The sequence below is a fragment of the Salmo salar genome, chromosome ssa03 (assembly GCF_905237065.1).
Source record: "Salmo salar chromosome ssa03, Ssal_v3.1, whole genome shotgun sequence".
Taxonomy (NCBI): Eukaryota; Metazoa; Chordata; class Actinopteri; order Salmoniformes; family Salmonidae; genus Salmo; species Salmo salar.
The window spans coordinates 16,935,651-16,954,222 of record NC_059444.1 but is presented as its reverse complement, the minus strand read 5'-3'; the positions used below and the strand labels follow the sequence as shown (position 1 = coordinate 16,954,222).

The 18,572-nt window shown below is 43.7% G+C and overlaps 1 protein-coding gene across 11 annotated transcripts in view; it reads right to left on the bottom strand.

Moving 5' to 3' along the window:
- LOC106599111 (cyclic AMP-dependent transcription factor ATF-6 alpha) overlaps positions 1 to 18,572 on the bottom strand; it is a 69,752-nt gene that overhangs the window by 38,415 nt on the left and 12,765 nt on the right. For all 11 annotated transcript variants that reach the window (XM_045714575.1, XM_045714569.1, XM_045714570.1 and 8 more), the window contains one exon: positions 67 to 252. In XM_045714575.1, coding sequence (XP_045570531.1) covers positions 67 to 252 — 186 coding nt within the window. The remainder of the gene's footprint in view (positions 1 to 66; positions 253 to 18,572) is intronic.

Sequence of the window (18,572 nt, the reverse complement as noted above, 5' to 3'; positions counted from 1 at the left end):
GCGAGGAAGTAAGGATACGTTTGGAAAGTATTCACACAGGGGCCCTGTGTTTCTATCCCGTCTCACCTCAGTGAGCAGTCCGTCCAGCTGGGTTCTGAGGGATCCGTTCTCCTGGAGCAGCCTCTGGTTCTCACACAGCGCCCCCCTGAGACGGGCCTCCAGGGCCTGCAGGGCCTCCTTCCTCCTCAGCCTAGACAGCGTGGCCGACTCACGGTTCTTCACCATCCTTTGCTGCCGCCGCTCCACACACACCTGGCCAGGCGGAGAGGGAGGGATTGATAAAATAATGTGACTGACATGGTCATACAGAGATGCTTTTATGGGAAAGTTCAAAGTAAATCCATATTTCAGCATGGATGTATGAGAAAATCAAACGCATACAATCATGGTGTTGCAAATACCATGCATCAGCTTACTCCTCCTACTCAGAACACATTAACAATTCAAAATGGATGTCCACAACACAGGAGAGTTTGAGGATTATATAATATGAGTACATTGGCCTTGGCTCGGGCATGCAGATGATGTTGGCTGTAGGTTTACAAAACCAATCTGTTGACACCAGTTACACCAGACATAAGCCATACCTGGCAGTAACACCTTTCGGTCGCCATCTTGTCCGCCCAGACAGAGCACCTGCAGTACGCAGCTCTAAGCTACTTGTTTGTCTAACAGCACATATATTCAGTCACACCCAATAGGTACAGCTGCTGCAAAAGATGGAAAAACTGACGCAGAATCATCAATTACAAGCTGATAATGACTCCAGCATGTTTCTGCAGAACAGACTTCACACGCACGCACTGCCTTTTTCCATCTCTGAGTGGACTGAGAGCTGGATTAGTGGTGGGATCATTTAATGACAGCAATATATAGAGAGGGAGGGAGGGAGGGAGGGAGGGAGGGAGGGAGGGAGGGAGGGAGGGAGGGAGGGAGGGAGGGAGGGAGGGCATTTTCAGAGTGAACTAAATTACCAAAAGAAGAATGTTCTTGCGATGTTTTAGGTGATAAAATAAACAACTTTATGAGTAACAATGCACATTTAAAACAGCATCAGTTCCATCTCATTTGTATAAAGCAGACAGCATTTGATTATGTCAATCCAGACCCATATATAGAGATTTATTCTATATGTAGACTAAGTCTCCACCCACTGGGCAAAAACTGGTTGAATCAATGTTATGTCCACGTCCGTTCAACCCAAAAAATGAATGTGATGATGTTGAATCAACGTAAGGGCATTTCGTCTTTTTTTGACCAAACTTTTAACCTAAATTCAATGACATGTTGATTATATATATATAGGGATATACAGTGGGGGGAAAAAGTATTTGATCCCCTGCCGATTTTGTACGTTTGCCCACTGATAAAGAAAGGATCAGTCTATAATTTTAATGGTAGATTTATTTGAACAGTGAGAGACAGAATAACAACAAAAATATCCAGAAAAACGCATGTCAAAAATGTTATAAATTGATTTGCATTTTAATGAGGGGAAATAAGTATTTGACCCCCTCTCAATCAGAAAGATTTCTGGCTCCCAGGTGTCTTTTATAAAGGTAACGAGCTGAGATTAGGAGCACACTCTTAAAGGGAGTGCTCCTAACCGCAGCTTTGTTACCTGTAAAAAAGACACCTGTCCACAGAAGCAATCAATCAGATTCCAAACTCTCCACCATGGCCAAGACCAAAGAGCTCTCCAAGGATGTCAGGGACAAGATTGTAGACCTACACAAGGCTGGAATGGGCTACAAGACCATCGCAAGCAGCTTGGTGAGAAGGTGACAACATTTGGTGCGATTATTCGCAAATGGAAGAAACACAAAAGAACTGTCAATGTCCCTCGGCCTGGGGCTCCATGCAAGATCTCACCTCGTGGGGTTGCAATGATCATGAGAACGGTGAGGAATCAGCCCAGAACTACACGGGAGGTTCTTGTCAATGATCTCAAGGCAGCTGGGACCATAGTCACCAAGAAAACAATTGGTAACACACTACGCCGTGAAGGACTGAAATCCTGCAGCGCACGCAAGGTCCCCCAGTTCAAGAATACATATACATGCCTGTCTGAAGTTTGCCAATGAACATCTGAATGATTCAGAGGACAACTGGTGAAAGTGTTGTGGTCAGATGAGACCAAAATGGAGCTCTTTGGCATCAACTCAACTCGCCGTGTTTGGAGGAGGAGGAATGCTGCCAATGACCCCAAGAACACCATCCCCACCGTCAAACATGGAGGTGGAAACATTATGCTTTGGGGGTATTTTTCTGCTAAGGGGACAGGACAACTTCACCACATTAAAGGGACGATGGACGGGGACATGTACCGTCAAATCTTGGGTGAGAACATCCTTCCCTCAGCCAGGGCATTGAAAATGGGTCGTGGATAGGTATTCCAGCATGACAATGACCCAAAACACACGGCCAAGGCAACAAAGGAGTGGCTCAGGAAGAAGCACATTAAGGTCCTGGAGTGGCCTAGCCAGTCTCCAAACCTTAATCCCATAGAAAATCTGTGGAGGGAGCTGAAGGTTCGAGTTGCCAAACGTCAGCCTCGAAACCTTAATGACTTGGAGAAGATCTGCAAAGAGGATTGGGACAAAATCCCTCCTGAGATGTGTGCAAACCTGGTGGCCAATTACAAGAAACGTCTGACCTCTGTGATTGCCAACAAGGGTTTTGCCACCAAGTACTAAGTCATGTTTTGCAGAGGGGTTAAATACTTATTTCCCTCATTAAAATGCAAATCATTAGATAACATTTTTGACATGCGGTTTTCTGGATTTTTTTGTTGTTATTCTGTCTCTCACTGTTCAAATAAACCTACCATTAAAATTATAGACTGATCATTTCTTTGTAAGTGGGCAAACGTACAAAATCAGAAGGGGATCAAATACTTTTTTCCCCCACTGTATATATACTGCTCAAAAAATAAAGGGAACACTTAAACAACACATCCTAGATCTGAATGAAATAAATCATCTTATTAAATACTTTTTTCTTTACATAGTTGAATGTGCTGACAACAAAATCACACAAAAATAATCAATGGAAATCCAATTTATCAACCAATGGAGGTCTGGATTTGGAGTCAAAATTAAAGTGGAAAACCACACTACAGGCTGATCTAACTTTGATGTAATGTCCTTAAAACAAGTCAAAATGAGGCTCAGTAGTGTGTGTGGCCTCCACGTGCCTGTATGACCTCCCTACAACGCCTGGGCATGCTCCTGATGAGGTGGCGGATGGTCTCCTGAGGGATCTCCTCCCAGACCTGGACTAAAGCATCCGCCAACTCCTGGACAGTCTGGTGCAACGTGGCGTTGGTGGATGGAGCGAGACATGATGTCCCAGATGTGCTCAATTGGATTCAGGTCTGGGGAACGGGCGGGCCAGTCCATAGCATCAATGCCTTCCTCTTGCAGGAACTGCTGACACACTCCAGCCACACAAGGTCTAGCATTGTCTTGCATTAGGAGGAACCCAGGGCCAACCGCACCAGCATATGGTCTCACAAGGGGTCTGAGGATCTCATCTCGGTACCTAATGGCAGTCAGGCTACCTCTGGCGAGCACATGGAGGGCTGTGCGGCCCCCCAAAGAAATGCCACCCCACACCATGACTGACCCACCGCCAAACTGGTCATGCTGGAGGATGTTGCAGGCAGCAGAAAGTTCTCCACAGCATCTCCAGACTCTGTCACGTCTGTCACGTGCTCAGTGTGAACCTGCTTTCATCTGTGAAGAGCACAGGGCGCCAGTGGCGAATTTGCCAATCTTGGTGTTCTCTGGCAAATGCCAAACGTCCTGCACGGTGTTGGGCTGTAAGCACAACCCCCACCTGTGGACGTCGGGCCTTCATACCACCCTCATGGAGTCTGTTTCTGACTGTTTGAGCAGACACATGCACATTTGTGGCCTGCTGGAGGTTATTTTGCAGGGCTCTGGCAGTGCTCCTCCTTGCACAAAGGCGGAGGTAGCAGTCCTGCTGCTGGGTTGTTGCCCTCCTACGGACTCCTCCACATCTCCTGATGTACTGGCCTGTCTCCTGGTAGCGCCTCCATGCTCTGGACACTACGCTGACAGACACAGCAAACCTTCATGCCACAGCTCGCATTAATGTGCCATCCTGGATGAGCTGCACTACCTGAGCCACTTGTGTGGGTTGTAGACTCCGTCTCATGCTACCACTAGAGTGAAAGCACCGCCAGCATTCAAAAGTGACCAAAACATCAGCCAGGAAGCATAGGAACTGAGAAGTGGTCTGTGGTCCCCACCTGCAGAACCACTCCTTTATTGGGGGTGTCTTGCTAATTGCCTATAATTTCTACCTGTTGTCTATTCCATTTGCACAACAGCATGTGAAATGTATTGTCAATCAGTGTTGCTTCCTAAGTGGACAGTTTGATTTCACAGAAGTGTGATTGACTTGGAGTTACATTGTGTTGATTAAGTGTTCCCTTTATTTTTTTGAGCAGTGTATATATTTTTTTATATTCACGTTAGTTCACAACTCAACCAAATGTATATCAAAACTAAACATTGAACATTCATAACACTGCCTAGCAGTTGACTAACATACATTCTGTTGTCCTCCAATGCCCTCTCTGAGACTAGTATTTCTACCACTGAGCCATAGACCACAGGAGAACCCCGCTAAAGTCTACTGCTCCAGCTCTTTCACTGCTTTCTCCTCTGCACCCCATCTCTGAGGCCATGCTTCGTAACATATCTGATAGCGCGGCTTTTGGAGCTATGCAAATTCAGACTACACTGTTTTATTTGGTCTCCATAGAAACATATTCGTTTCGGTGGGGGGGACCTGCCAGGTCCTGAGAAATCAAAAAGAGCATGTCTGGTTACCCAATGCTGGGGGAGTGGGGGATACAAGTCCTGCAAGGGGAAAGTCAAACCCTGCCATTAAGCAACCACTGTATAGGCAACAGAACAAACCACCCCTCCTCCACAATGGTAGACAGAGTCAGCAATCTGGCGCTTCACTGGCTCTAGTGTAAACTGGGGAGCTTGAATAAGAGGCTGAAAATGAGTTTGATATGAAGCTATATGAATCGGCATATGAGTCTCTACTCTCTAGAGATGTAGATTTCAGCTGTTGACTGCAGGTTTGTTGATGTTGCACTCTGATTGGGCGGTGGGGGGAAAAGTCAGCAGTTTTTGTGCAGTGAGATAACATAAGGCTTGCAGAACCATCAAATTATTGTTTTATGGTGGTATTCTGCCGTTGCAATGTTTATACAGTGCCTTTGTTTACAAACGCATGCACGCACACTTCTTAATCTGAGTATTGGCATCTACGGTACCTGAGAGGGATGTCTACCTGGTAGTCCTAAAGAATATGTTTTTAACAGTACCCAAAACCATTCAGGGGTTTTATTTGCTCACAGGAAAAGGGCTACTACATACAGTAAATACCGAGATGTGAGTTTGATTGAATTGAGCGACCAAGTCATCATACTGTACCCTGACTTCCTGTGCATACAGTACATTCGGAAAGTATTCAGACCCCTTGACTTTTTCCACATTTTGTTCAGTTACAGCCTTGTTTTTTTCTCATCAATCTACACACAATACCCCATAATGACAAAGTAAAACAGGTTTTTTGAAATTTTTGTAAATGTATTACAAATAAAAAAACATAAATACCTTATTTACATAAGTTTTCAGACCCTTTGCTATGAGACTCAAAATGAAGGTCAGGTGAATCCTGTTTCCATTGATCATCCTCGAGATGTTTCTACAACTTGATTAGAGTCCACCTGTGGTAAATTCAACTGATTGGACATGATTTCGAAAGGCACACACCTGTCTATACAAGGTCCTACAGTTGACAGTGCATGTCCATTCAAAAACCAAGCCACGAGGTCAAAGGAATTGTCCATAGAGCTCAGAGACAGGATTGTGTCAAGGCACAGATCTGGGGAAGGGTACCAAAACATTTCTGCAGCATTGAAGGTCCCCAAGAACACAGTGTCCTGCATAATTCTTAAATGGAAGAAGTTTGGAACCACTAAGACTCTTCCTAGAGCTGGCTGCCCGTCCAAACTGAGCAATCGGGGGAGAAAGGCCTTGGTCAGTGAGATGACAAAGAACCCGATGGTCACTCTGACAGAGCTCCAGAGTTCCTTTGTGGAGATGGGAGAACCTTCCAGAAGGACAACCATCTCTGCAGCACTCTACCATTCAGGCCTTTATAGTAGAGTGGCCAGATGGAAGCCACTCCTCAGCAAAAGGCACATGACAGCCCTGCTTGGAGCTTGCCAAAGGACTCTCAGACTAAAGGACTCTTTGCCAAAGGACTCTCAGAACATGAAAAACGTGATTCTCTGGTCTGATGAAACCAAGATTGAACTCTTTGGCCTGTATGCCAAGCGTCACGTCTGGAGGAAATCTGGTACCATCCCTACGGTGAAACATGGTGGTGGCAGCATCATGCTATGGGGATGTTTTTCAGCGGCATGGACTGGGAGACTAGTCAGAATCGAGGGAAAGATGAACCGAGCATCGCTGCAGAAAGATCCTTGATGAAAACCTGCTCCACAGCACTCAGGACCTCAGACTGGGGCGAAGGTTCACCTTCCAACAAGACAACGACCCTAAGCACACAGCCAAGACAACGCAGGAGTAGCTTCGGGACAAGTCTCTGAATGTCCTTGAGTGGCCCAGCCAGAGCCCGGACTTGAACCCGATCGAACATCTCTGGAGAGACCTCAAAATAGCTGTGCAGCTTCCCATCCAACATGACAGAGCTTGAGAGGAACTACATAGAAGAATGGGAGAAACTCCCCAAATACAGGTGTGCCAAGCTTGTAGCTTCATACCCAAGAAGCCTCAAGGCTGTATTTCTACCTACTGTCTATTCCATTTGCACAACAGCATGTGAAATGTATTGTCAATCAGTGTTGCTTCCTAAATGGACAGTTTGATTTCACAGAAGTGTGATTGACTTGGAGTTACATTGTGTTGATTAAGTGTTCCCTTTATTTTTTTGAGCAGTGTATATATTTTTTTACATTCATGTTTGTTCACAACTCAACCAAATGTATATCAAAACTAAACATTGAACATTCATAACACTGCCTAGCAGTTGACTAACATACATTCTGTTGTCCTCCAATGCCCTCTCTGAGATTAGTATTTCTACCACTGAGCCATAGACCACAGGAGAACCCCGCTAAAGTCTACTGCTCCAGCTCTTTCACTGCTTTCTCCTCTGCACCCCATCTCTGAGGCCATGCTTCGTAACATATCTGATAGCGCGGCTTTTGGAGCTATGCAAATTCAAGGCTGTATTTGCTGCCAAAGTTGCTTCAACAAAGTACTGAGTAAAGGACATATAAATGTGATATTTCAGTGTTTTACTTTTAATAAACTTGCAAAAAAAATCTAAAACCTGTTTTTGCTTTGTCATTATGGGGTATTGTGTGTAGATTGATGAGGGAGATTTAATCCATTTTAGAATAATGCTGTAACGTAACAAAATGTAGAAAAAGTCAAGGGGTGTGAATACTTTCCGAATGCACTGTAAACTGTATTTCTTCAAGACAGTGAATTATATTCCAAATCCAACAAAGGTTCTCAAGCCTTCTCCACCACCATGAGCCATACAAATGATCTATCTATTCCTACTGTACTTGTCTGTTTGTTTTTCGGTGCAGCTAAGCCAGTGATACTACTACAGTACATCACAACAGGGAACATGGATTCTGTCAGTGAGAGGTGATGTCACAGGTTTGATGTGTAAGATCTGCTGAGGTAAAGGGTTTCATGGAAAACATCCAATAGACACTAGACAATTACATTTACATTTTGGTAAGTTAGCAGACGCTCATATCCAGAGGTTAGCATTTTTCATAATGAATCTTGTTCTGGAGGCAGGTCTGTAAAGTGGTCACTAGCTAGCATAGCCACAAAATCATAACATCTGATTTTAACCCTAACCTTAACCACACTGCTAAATCTAATGCCTAACCGTAATCTTAAATGAAATATTTTTACAAGATAGACAATTTTGACATTGTAGCTGGTATATACAGTTGAAGTTGGAAGTTTACATACCCCTAGCCAAATACATTTAAACTCAGTTTTTCACAATTCCTGACATTTAATCCTAGTAAATATTCCCTGTCTTAGGTCAGTTAGGATCACCACTTTATTTTAAGAATGTCAGAATAATAGTAGAGATAATGATTTATTTCAGTTTTTCTTTCTTTCATCACATTCCCAGTGGGTCAGAAGTTTACATACACTCAATTAGTATTTGGTAGCATTGCCTTTAAATTGTTTAACTTGGGTCAAATGTTTTGGGTAGCCTTCCACAAGCTTCCCACAATAAGTTTGGGGGAATTTTGGCCCATTCCTTCTGACAAAGCTGGTGTAACTGAGTCAGGTTTGTAGGTCTCCTTGCTCGCACACACTTTTTCAGTTCTGCCCACAGATTTTCTATAGGATTGATGTCAGGGCTTTGTGATGGCCACTCCAAATACCTTGACTTTGTTGTCCTTAACCCATCTTGCCACAACTTTGGAAGTTTGCTTGGGGTCATTGTCCATTTGGAAGACCCATTTGTGACCAAGCTTTAACTTCCTGACTGATGTCTTGAGATGTTGCTTCAATATATCCACATAATTTTCCATCCTCATGATGCCATCTATTTTGTGAAGTGCACCAGTTCCTCCTTCAACAAAGCACCCCCACAACATGATGCTGCCACCCCCGTGCTTCACAGTTGGGATGGTGTTCTTCGGCTTGCAAGCCTTCCCCCTTTTTTCTCCAAACATAACGATGGTCATTATGGCCAAACAGTTATTTTTTTGTTTCATCAGACCAGAGGAAAGTACGATCTTTGTCCCCATGTGCAGTTGCAAACCGTAGTCTGGCTTTTTAATGGCGGTTTTGGAGCAGTGGCTTCTTCCTTGCTCAGCGGCCTTTCAGGTTATGTTGATATAGGACTCGTTTTACTGTGGATATAGATACTTTTGTACCTGTTTCCTCCAGCATCTTCACGAAGTCCTTTGCTGTTGTTCTGGGATTGATTTGCACTTCTCGCACCAAAGAACGCGTCTCCTTCCTGAGTAGTATGACGGCTGCGTGGTCCCATGGTGTTTATACTTGCGTACTATTGTTTGTACAGATGAACGTGGTTCCTTCAGGCATTTGAAATTGCTCCCAAGGATTAACCAGACTTGTGGAGGTTTCCCATTTTTTTCTGAGGTCTTTGCTGATTTCTTTTGATTTTCCCATGATGTTTAGCAAAGAGGCACTAAGTTTGAAGGTAGGCCTTGAAATACATCCACAGGTACACCTCCAATTGACTCAGATGATGTCAATTAGCCTATCAGAAGCTTCTAAAGCCGTGACATAATTTTCAGGAATTTTCCAAGCTGTTTAAAGGCACAGTCAATTTAGTGTATGTAAACTTCTGACCCACTGGAATTGTGAAACAGTGAATTATAAGTGAAATAATCTGTCTGTAAACAATTGTTGGAAAAATTACTTGTGTCATGCACAAAGTAGATATCCTAACCGACTTGCCAAAACTATAGTTTGTTAACAAGAAATGTGTGGAGTGGTTGAAAAACGAGTTTTAATGACTCCAACCTAAGTGTTTGTAAACTTCCGACTTCAACTGTATCTATAGGGAAATCGCTCAATTCTTCCTCCAGGACAAGACTCATGACACTAAACGTCAACCTGCTCGACATACAGTCAGACTGCATAATGGAGTTCTTTAAAATAATCACCGTTCAGTAGCTGTTACCAGTAAGAAACAAATGATTGGTACGAGTCCACCGGAATTGAGAGTAGTAAAACTACATTGGTCCTACATATATTTAGCATCGCAAGCTGCCTGATCTGGCAATCAGGGGTAATCAGTGGTATTTATCTTCATCAGGCTACGATGACAGCCAAGCTGTCTTCATCAGGTTATAATGACAGCCAAGCTGTCTTCATCAGGCTTTAATGACAGCCAAGCTGTCTTCATCAGGCTATAATGACAGCCAAGCTGTCTTCATCAGGTTATAATGACAGCCAAGCTGTCTTCATCAGGCTTTAATGACAGCCAAGCTGTCTTCATCAGGCTTTAATGACAGCCAAGCTGTCTTCATCAGGCTATAATGACAGCCAAGCTGTCTTCATCAGGTTATAATGACAGCCAAGCTGTCTTCATCAGGCTTTAATGACAGCCAAGCTGTCTTCATTAAGCAATAATGACAGCCAAGCTGTCTTCATTAAGCAATAATGACAGCCAAACTGTCTTCATCAAGCTATAATGACAGACAAGCTGTCTTCATCAGGCTATAACAACCGCCAAGCTGTCTTCATTAGGCTATAATGACAGCCAAGCTGTCTTCATCAGGTTATAATGACAGCCAAGCTGTCTTCATCAGGTTATAATGACAGCCAAGCTGTCTTCATCAGGCTTTAATGACAGCCAAGCTGTCTTCATCAGGCTTTAATGACAGCCAAGCTGTCTTCATCAGGCTATAATGACAGCCAAGCTGTCTTCATCAGGTTATAATGACAGCCAAGCTGTCTTCATCAGGCTTTAATGACAGCCAAGCTGTCTTCATTAAGCTATAATGACAGACAAGCTGTCTTCATCAGGCTATAACAACCGCCAAGCTGTCTTCATTAGGTAAAAATGACAGCCAAGCTGTCTTCATCAGGTTACAATGACAACCAAGCTGTCTTCATCAGGCTTTAATGACAGCCAAGCTGTCTTCATCAGGCTATAATGACAGCCAAGCTGTCTTCATCAGGTTATAATGACAGCCAAGCTGTCTTCATCAGGCTTTAATGACAGCCAAGCTGTCTTCATTAAGCAATAATGACAGCCAAACTGTCTTCATCAAGCTATAATGACAGACAAGCTGTCTTCATCAGGCTATAACAACCGCCAAGCTGTCTTCATTAGGTAAAAATGACAGCCAAGCTGTCTTCATCAGGTTACAATGACAACCAAGCTGTCTTCATCAGGCTACAATGACAGCCAAGCTGTCTTCATCAGGCTACGATGACAGCCAAGCTGTCTTCATCAGGTTATAATGACAGCCAAGCTGTCTTCATCAGGCTTTAATGACAGCCAAGCTGTCTTCATCAGGCTATAATGACAGCCAAGCTGTCTTCATCAGGTTATAATGACAGCCAAGCTGTCTTCATCAGGCTTTAATGACAGCCAAGCTGTCTTCATCAGGCTTTAATGACAGCCAAGCTGTCTTCATCAGGCTATAATGACAGCCAAGCTGTCTTCATCAGGTTATAATGACAGCCAAGCTGTCTTCATCAGGCTTTAATGACAGCCAAGCTGTCTTCATTAAGCAATAATGACAGCCAAGCTGTCTTCATTAAGCAATAATGACAGCCAAACTGTCTTCATCAAGCTATAATGACAGACAAGCTGTCTTCATCAGGCTATAACAACCGCCAAGCTGTCTTCATTAGGTAAAAATGACAGCCAAGCTGTCTTCATCAGGTTACAATGACAACCAAGCTGTCTTCATCAGGCTACAATGACAGCCAAGCTGTCTTCATCAGGCTACGATGACAGCCAAGCTGTCTTCATCAGGCTACGATGACAGCCAAGCTGTCTTCATCAGGTTATAATGACAGCCAAGCTGTCTTCATCAGGCTATAATGACAGCCAAGCTGTCTTCATCAGGCTATAATGATAGCCAAGCTGTCTTCATCCAGCTATAATGATAGCCAAGCTGTCTTCATCAGGTTATAATGACAGCCAAGCTGTCTTCATCAGGTTAAAATGACAGCCAAGCTGTCTTCATCAGGTTATAATGACAGCCAAGCTGTCTTCATCAGGTTATAATGACAGCCAAGCTGTCTTCATCAGGCTTTAATGACAGCCAAGCTGTCTTCATCAGGCTATAATGATAGCCAAGCTGTCTTCATCCAGCTTTAATGATAGCCAAGCTGTCTTCATCAGGTTAAAATGACAAGCAAGCTGTCTTCATCAGGCTACAATGACAGCCAAGCTGTCTTCATCAGGCTACGATGACAGCCAAGCCGTCATCATCAGGCTATAATGACAGCCAAGCCGTCTTCATCAGGCTATAATGACAGCCAAGCCGTCTTGATCAGGCTATAATGACAGCCAAGCCGTCTTGATCAGGCTTTAATGACAGCCAAGCCGTCTTCATCAGGTAAAAATGACAGCCAAGCTGTCTTCATCAGGCTTTAATGACAGCCAAGCTGTCTTCATCAGGCTTTAATGACAGCCAAGCTGTCTTCATCAGGCTATAATGACAGCCAAGCTGTCTTCATCAGGCTATAACAACCGCCAAGCTGTCTTCATTAGGTAAAAATGACAGCCAAGCTGTCTTCATCAGGTTACAATGACAACCAAGCTGTCTTCATCAGGCTACAATGACAGCCAAGCTGTCTTCATCAGGCTACGATGACAGCCAAGCTGTCTTCATCAGGTTATAATGACAGCCAAGCTGTCTTCATCAGGCTTTAATGACAGCCAAGCTGTCTTCATCAGGCTATAATGACAGCCAAGCTGTCTTCATCAGGTTATAATGACAGCCAAGCTGTCTTCATCAGGCTTTAATGACAGCCAAGCTGTCTTCATCAGGCTTTAATGACAGCCAAGCTGTCTTCATCAGGCTATAATGACAGCCAAGCTGTCTTCATCAGGTTATAATGACAGCCAAGCTGTCTTCATCAGGCTTTAATGACAGCCAAGCTGTCTTCATTAAGCAATCATGACAGCCAAACTGTCTTCATCAAGCTATAATGACAGACAAGCTGTCTTCATCAGGCTATAACAACCGCCAAGCTGTCTTCATTAGGTAAAAATGACAGCCAAGCTGTCTTCATCAGGTTACAATGACAACCAAGCTGTCTTCATCAGGCTACAATGACAGCCAAGCTGTCTTCATCAGGCTACGATGACAGCCAAGCTGTCTTCATCAGGTTATAATGACAGCCAAGCTGTCTTCATCAGGCTATAATGACAGCCAAGCTGTCTTCATCAGGCTATAATGATAGCCAAGCTGTCTTCATCCAGCTATAATGATAGCCAAGCTGTCTTCATCAGGTTATAATGACAGCCAAGCTGTCTTCATCAGGTTAAAATGACAGCCAAGCTGTCTTCATCAGGTTATAATGACAGCCAAGCTGTCTTCATCAGGTTATAATGACAGCCAAGCTGTCTTCATCAGGCTTTAATGACAGCCAAGCTGTCTTCATCAGGCTATAATGATAGCCAAGCTGTCTTCATCCAGCTTTAATGATAGCCAAGCTGTCTTCATCAGGTTAAAATGACAAGCAAGCTGTCTTCATCAGGCTACGATGACAGCCAAGCTGTCTTCATCAGGCTACAATGACAGCCAAGCCGTCATCATCAGGCTATAATGACAGCCAAGCCGTCTTCATCAGGCTATAATGACAGCCAAGCCGTCTTGATCAGGCTATAATGACAGCCAAGCCGTCTTGATCAGGCTATAATGACAGCCAAGCTGTCTTCATCAGGTTTTAATGACAGCCAAGCTGTCTTCATCAGGCTTTAATGACAGCCAAGCTGTCTTCATCAGGCTTTAATGACAGCCAAGCTGTCTTCATCAGGCTTTAATGACAGCCAAGCTGTCTTCATCAGGCTTTAATGACAGCCAAGCTGTCTTCATCAGGTAAAAATGACAGCCAAGCTGTCTTCATCAGGCTTTAATGACAGCCAAGCTGTCTTCATCAGGTTAAAATGACAACCAAGCTGTCTTCATCAGGTTAAAATGACAGCCAAGCTGTCTTCATCAGGTTATAATGACAGCCAAGCTGTCTTCATCAGGTTATAATGACAGCCAAGCTGTCTTCATCAGGCTTTAATGACAGCCAAGCTGTCTTCATCAGGTAAAAATGACAGCCAAGCTGTCTTCATCAGGTTATAATGACAGACAAGCTGTCTTCATCAGGCTATAACAACCGCCAAGCTGTCTTCATTAGGTAAAAATGACAGCCAAGCTGTCTTCATCAGGTTATAATGACAGCCAAGCTGTCTTCATCCGGCTTTAATGACAGCCAAGCTGTCTTCATCCGGCTTTAATGACAGCCAAGCTGTCTTCATCAGGCTTTAATGACAGCCAAGCTGTCTTCATCAGGCTTTAATGACAGCCAAGCTGTCTTCATCAGGCTTTAATGACAGCCAAGCTGTCTTCATCAGGCTTTAATGACAGCCAAGCTGTCTTCATCAGGCTTTAATGACAGCCAAGCTGTCTTCATCAGGCTATAATGACAGCCAAGCTGTCTTCATCAGGTTATAATGACAGCCAAGCTGTCTTCATCAGGCTTTAATGACAGCCAAGCTGTCTTCATTAAGCAATAATGACAGCCAAACTGTCTTCATCAAGCTATAATGACAGACAAGCTGTCTTCATCAGGCTATAACAACCGCCAAGCTGTCTTCATTAGGTAAAAATGACAGCCAAGCTGTCTTCATCAGGTTACAATGACAACCAAGCTGTCTTCATCAGGCTACAATGACAGCCAAGCTGTCTTCATCAGGCTACGATGACAGCCAAGCTGTCTTCATCAGGTTATAATGACAGCCAAGCTGTCTTCATCAGGCTATAATGACAGCCAAGCTGTCTTCATCAGGCTATAATGATAGCCAAGCTGTCTTCATCCAGCTTTAATGATAGCCAAGCTGTCTTCATCAGGTTATAATGACAGCCAAGCTGTCTTCATCAGGTTAAAATGACAGCCAAGCTGTCTTCATCAGGTTATAATGACAGCCAAGCTGTCTTCATCAGGTTATAATGACAGCCAAGCTGTCTTCATCAGGCTTTAATGACAGCCAAGCTGTCTTCATCAGGCTATAATGATAGCCAAGCTGTCTTCATCCAGCTTTAATGATAGCCAAGCTGTCTTCATCAGGTTAAAATGACAACCAAGCTGTCTTCATCAGGCTACAATGACAGCCAAGCTGTCTTCATCAGGCTACGATGACAGCCAAGCCGTCATCATCAGGCTATAATGACAGCCAAGCCGTCTTCATCAGGCTATAATGACAGCCAAGCCGTCTTCATCAGGCTATAATGACAGCCAAGCTGTCTTCATCAGGCTATAATGATAGCCAAGCTGTCTTCATCCAGCTTTAATGATAGCCAAGCTGTCTTCATCAGGTTATAATGACAGCCAAGCTGTCTTCATCAGGTTAAAATGACAGCCAAGCTGTCTTCATCAGGTTATAATGACAGCCAAGCTGTCTTCATCAGGTTATAATGACAGCCAAGCTGTCTTCATCAGGCTTTAATGACAGCCAAGCTGTCTTCATCAGGCTATAATGATAGCCAAGCTGTCTTCATCCAGCTTTAATGATAGCCAAGCTGTCTTCATCAGGTTAAAATGACAACCAAGCTGTCTTCATCAGGCTACAATGACAGCCAAGCTGTCTTCATCAGGCTACGATGACAGCCAAGCCGTCATCATCAGGCTATAATGACAGCCAAGCCGTCTTCATCAGGCTATAATGACAGCCAAGCCGTCTTGATCAGGCTATAATGACAGCCAAGCCGTCTTGATCAGGCTATAATGACAGCCAAGCTGTCTTCATCAGGTTTTAATGACAGCCAAGCTGTCTTCATCAGGCTTTAATGACAGCCAAGCTGTCTTCATCAGGCTTTAATGACAGCCAAGCTGTCTTCATCAGGCTTTAATGACAGCCAAGCTGTCTTCATCAGGTAAAAATGACAGCCAAGCTGTCTTCATCAGGCTTTAATGACAGCCAAGCTGTCTTCATCAGGTTAAAATGACAACCAAGCTGTCTTCATCAGGTTAAAATGACAGCCAAGCTGTCTTCATCAGGTTATAATGACAGCCAAGCTGTCTTCATCAGGTTATAATGACAGCCAAGCTGTCTTCATCAGGCTTTAATGACAGCCAAGCTGTCTACATCAGGTAAAAATGACAGCCAAGCTGTCTTCATCAGGTTATAATGACAGACAAGCTGTCTTCATCAGGCTATAACAACCGCCAAGCTGTCTTCATTAGGTAAAAATGACAGCCAAGCTGTCTTCATCAGGTTATAATGACAGCCAAGCTGTCTTCATCCGGCTTTAATGACAGCCAAGCTGTCTTCATCAGGCTTTAATGACAGCCAAGCTGTCTTCATCAGGCTTTAATGACAGCCAAGCTGTCTTCATCAGGCTTTAATGACAGCCAAGCTGTCTTCATCAGGCTTTAATGACAGCCAAGCTGTCTTCATCAGGCTTTAATGACAGCCAAGCTGTCTTCATCAGGCTTTAATGACAGCCAAGCTGTCTTCATCAGATTATAATGACAGCCAAGCTGTCTTCATCAGGCTATAATGACAGCCAAGCTGTCTTCATCAGGCTTTAATGACAGCCAAGCTGTCTTCATCAGGTTATAATGACAGCCAAGCTGTCTTCATCCGGCTTTAATGACAGCCAAGCTGTCTTCATCCGGCTATAACAACCGCCAAGCTGTCTTCATCAGGCTATAATGACAGCCAAGCTGTCTTCATCAGGTTATAATGACAGCCAAGCTGTCTTCATCAGGCCATAATGACAGCCAAGCTGTCTTCATCAGGCCATAATGACAGCCAAGCTGTCTTCATCAGGCTATAATGACAGCCAAGCTGTCTTCATCCGGCTTTAATGACAGCCAAGCTGTCTTCATCCGGCTTTAATGACAGCCAAGCTGTCTACATCAGGCTATAACGACAGCCAAGCTGTCTACATCAGGCTATAACGACAGCCAAGCTGTCTTCATCAGGCTATAATGACAGCCAAGCTGTCTACATCAGGCTATAATGATAGCCAAGCTGTCTTCATCAGGCTATAATGACAGCCAAGCTGTCTTCATCAGGCTATAATGACAGCCAAGCTGTCTTCATCAGGCTATAATGACAGCCAAGCTGTCTTCATCAGGCTATAATGACAGCCAAGCTGTCTTCATCAGGCTATAATGACAGCCAAGCTGTCTTCATCTGGCTATAATGACAGCCAAGCTGTCTTCATCAGGCTATAATGACAGCCAAGCTGTCTTCATCAGGCTATAATGACTAACAACGCGGGTCACTAGTTTATATAGTTTGGAAGGACACACAGGTGTATGCAGTCATGGCCGGGTGTGGCTTGATGTCATTGGATGATTTACAGATATAAATAGAACATGTAAAAAGCACGAATGGATAACATACGATCATAAATACAATTTGGCTACATAGGCCTACAAACATACACAATGAATAGCAAAATCACGATAATCACAAGAATGGCTTCAGATCAAGTCTACGGTGGCTTGCGAAAGTATTCACCCCTCTTGGCATTTTTCCTATTTTGTTGCCTTACAACCTGGAATTAAAAATGATTTTAGGGGGTTTGTATCACTTAATTTTCACAACATGCCTACCACTTTGAAGATGCAAAATATGTTTTATTGTGAAACAAACAAGAAATAAGACAAAAACTAAAGACCTGAGCATGCATAACTATTCACCCCCCACCTTTATTTAACTTGGCAAGTCAGTTAAGAACAAATTCTTATTTTCAATGACGGCCTAGGAACTGTGGGTTAACTGCCTTGTTCAGGGGCAGAATGACAGATTTTTACCTTGTCAGCTCAGGGATTCAATCTTGCAACCTTTCGGTTACTAGTCCAATGCTTTAACCACTAGGCTACCTGCTGTTCTCGGGGTGATGAGAGGTGTTGTGTTTGCACCAGACATAGCGTTTTCATTGATGGCCAAAAAGCTCAATTTCAGTCTCATCTGACCAGTACCTTCTTCCATATGTTTGGGGAGTCTCCCACATGCCTTTTGGCGAACACCAAACACGTTTGCTCATTTTTTTCTGGCCATTCTTCCGTAAAGCCCAGCTCTGTGGAGTGTTCAGCTTAAAGTGGTCCTATGGACAGATACTCCAATCTCCGCTGTGGAGCTATGCAGCTCCTTCAGGGTTATCTGTGGTCTCTTTGCTGCCTCTCTGATTAATGCCCTCTTTGCCTGGTCTGTGAGTTTTGGTGGGCGGCCCTCTCTTGGCAGGTTTGTTGTGGTGCCATATTCTTTCCATTTTTTAATAATGGATTTAATGGTGCTCCGTGGGTTGTTCAAAGTTTCTGATATTTTTTTATAACCCAACCCTGATCTGTACTTCTCCACAACTTTGTCCCTGACCTGTTTGGAGAGCTCCTTGGTCTTCATGGTGCTGCTTGCTTGGTGGTGCCCCTTGCTTAGTGGTGTTGCAGACTCTGGGGCCTTTCAGAACAGGTGTATATATACTGAGATCATGTGACAGATCATGTGACACTTAGATTGCACACAGGTGGACTTTATTTTAACTAATTATGTGACTTCTGAAGGTAATTGTTTGCACCAGATCTTATTTAGGGGCTTCATAGCAAATGGGGTGAATACATATGCACGCACCATTTTTCCGTATTTCTTTTTTGTTGAATTTCTTTAAACAAGTAATTTTTTTCATTTCACTTCATCAATTTGGACTATTTTGTGTATGTCCATTACATGAAATCCAAATAAAAATCAGTTTAAATTACAGGTTGTAATGCAACAAAATAGAAACA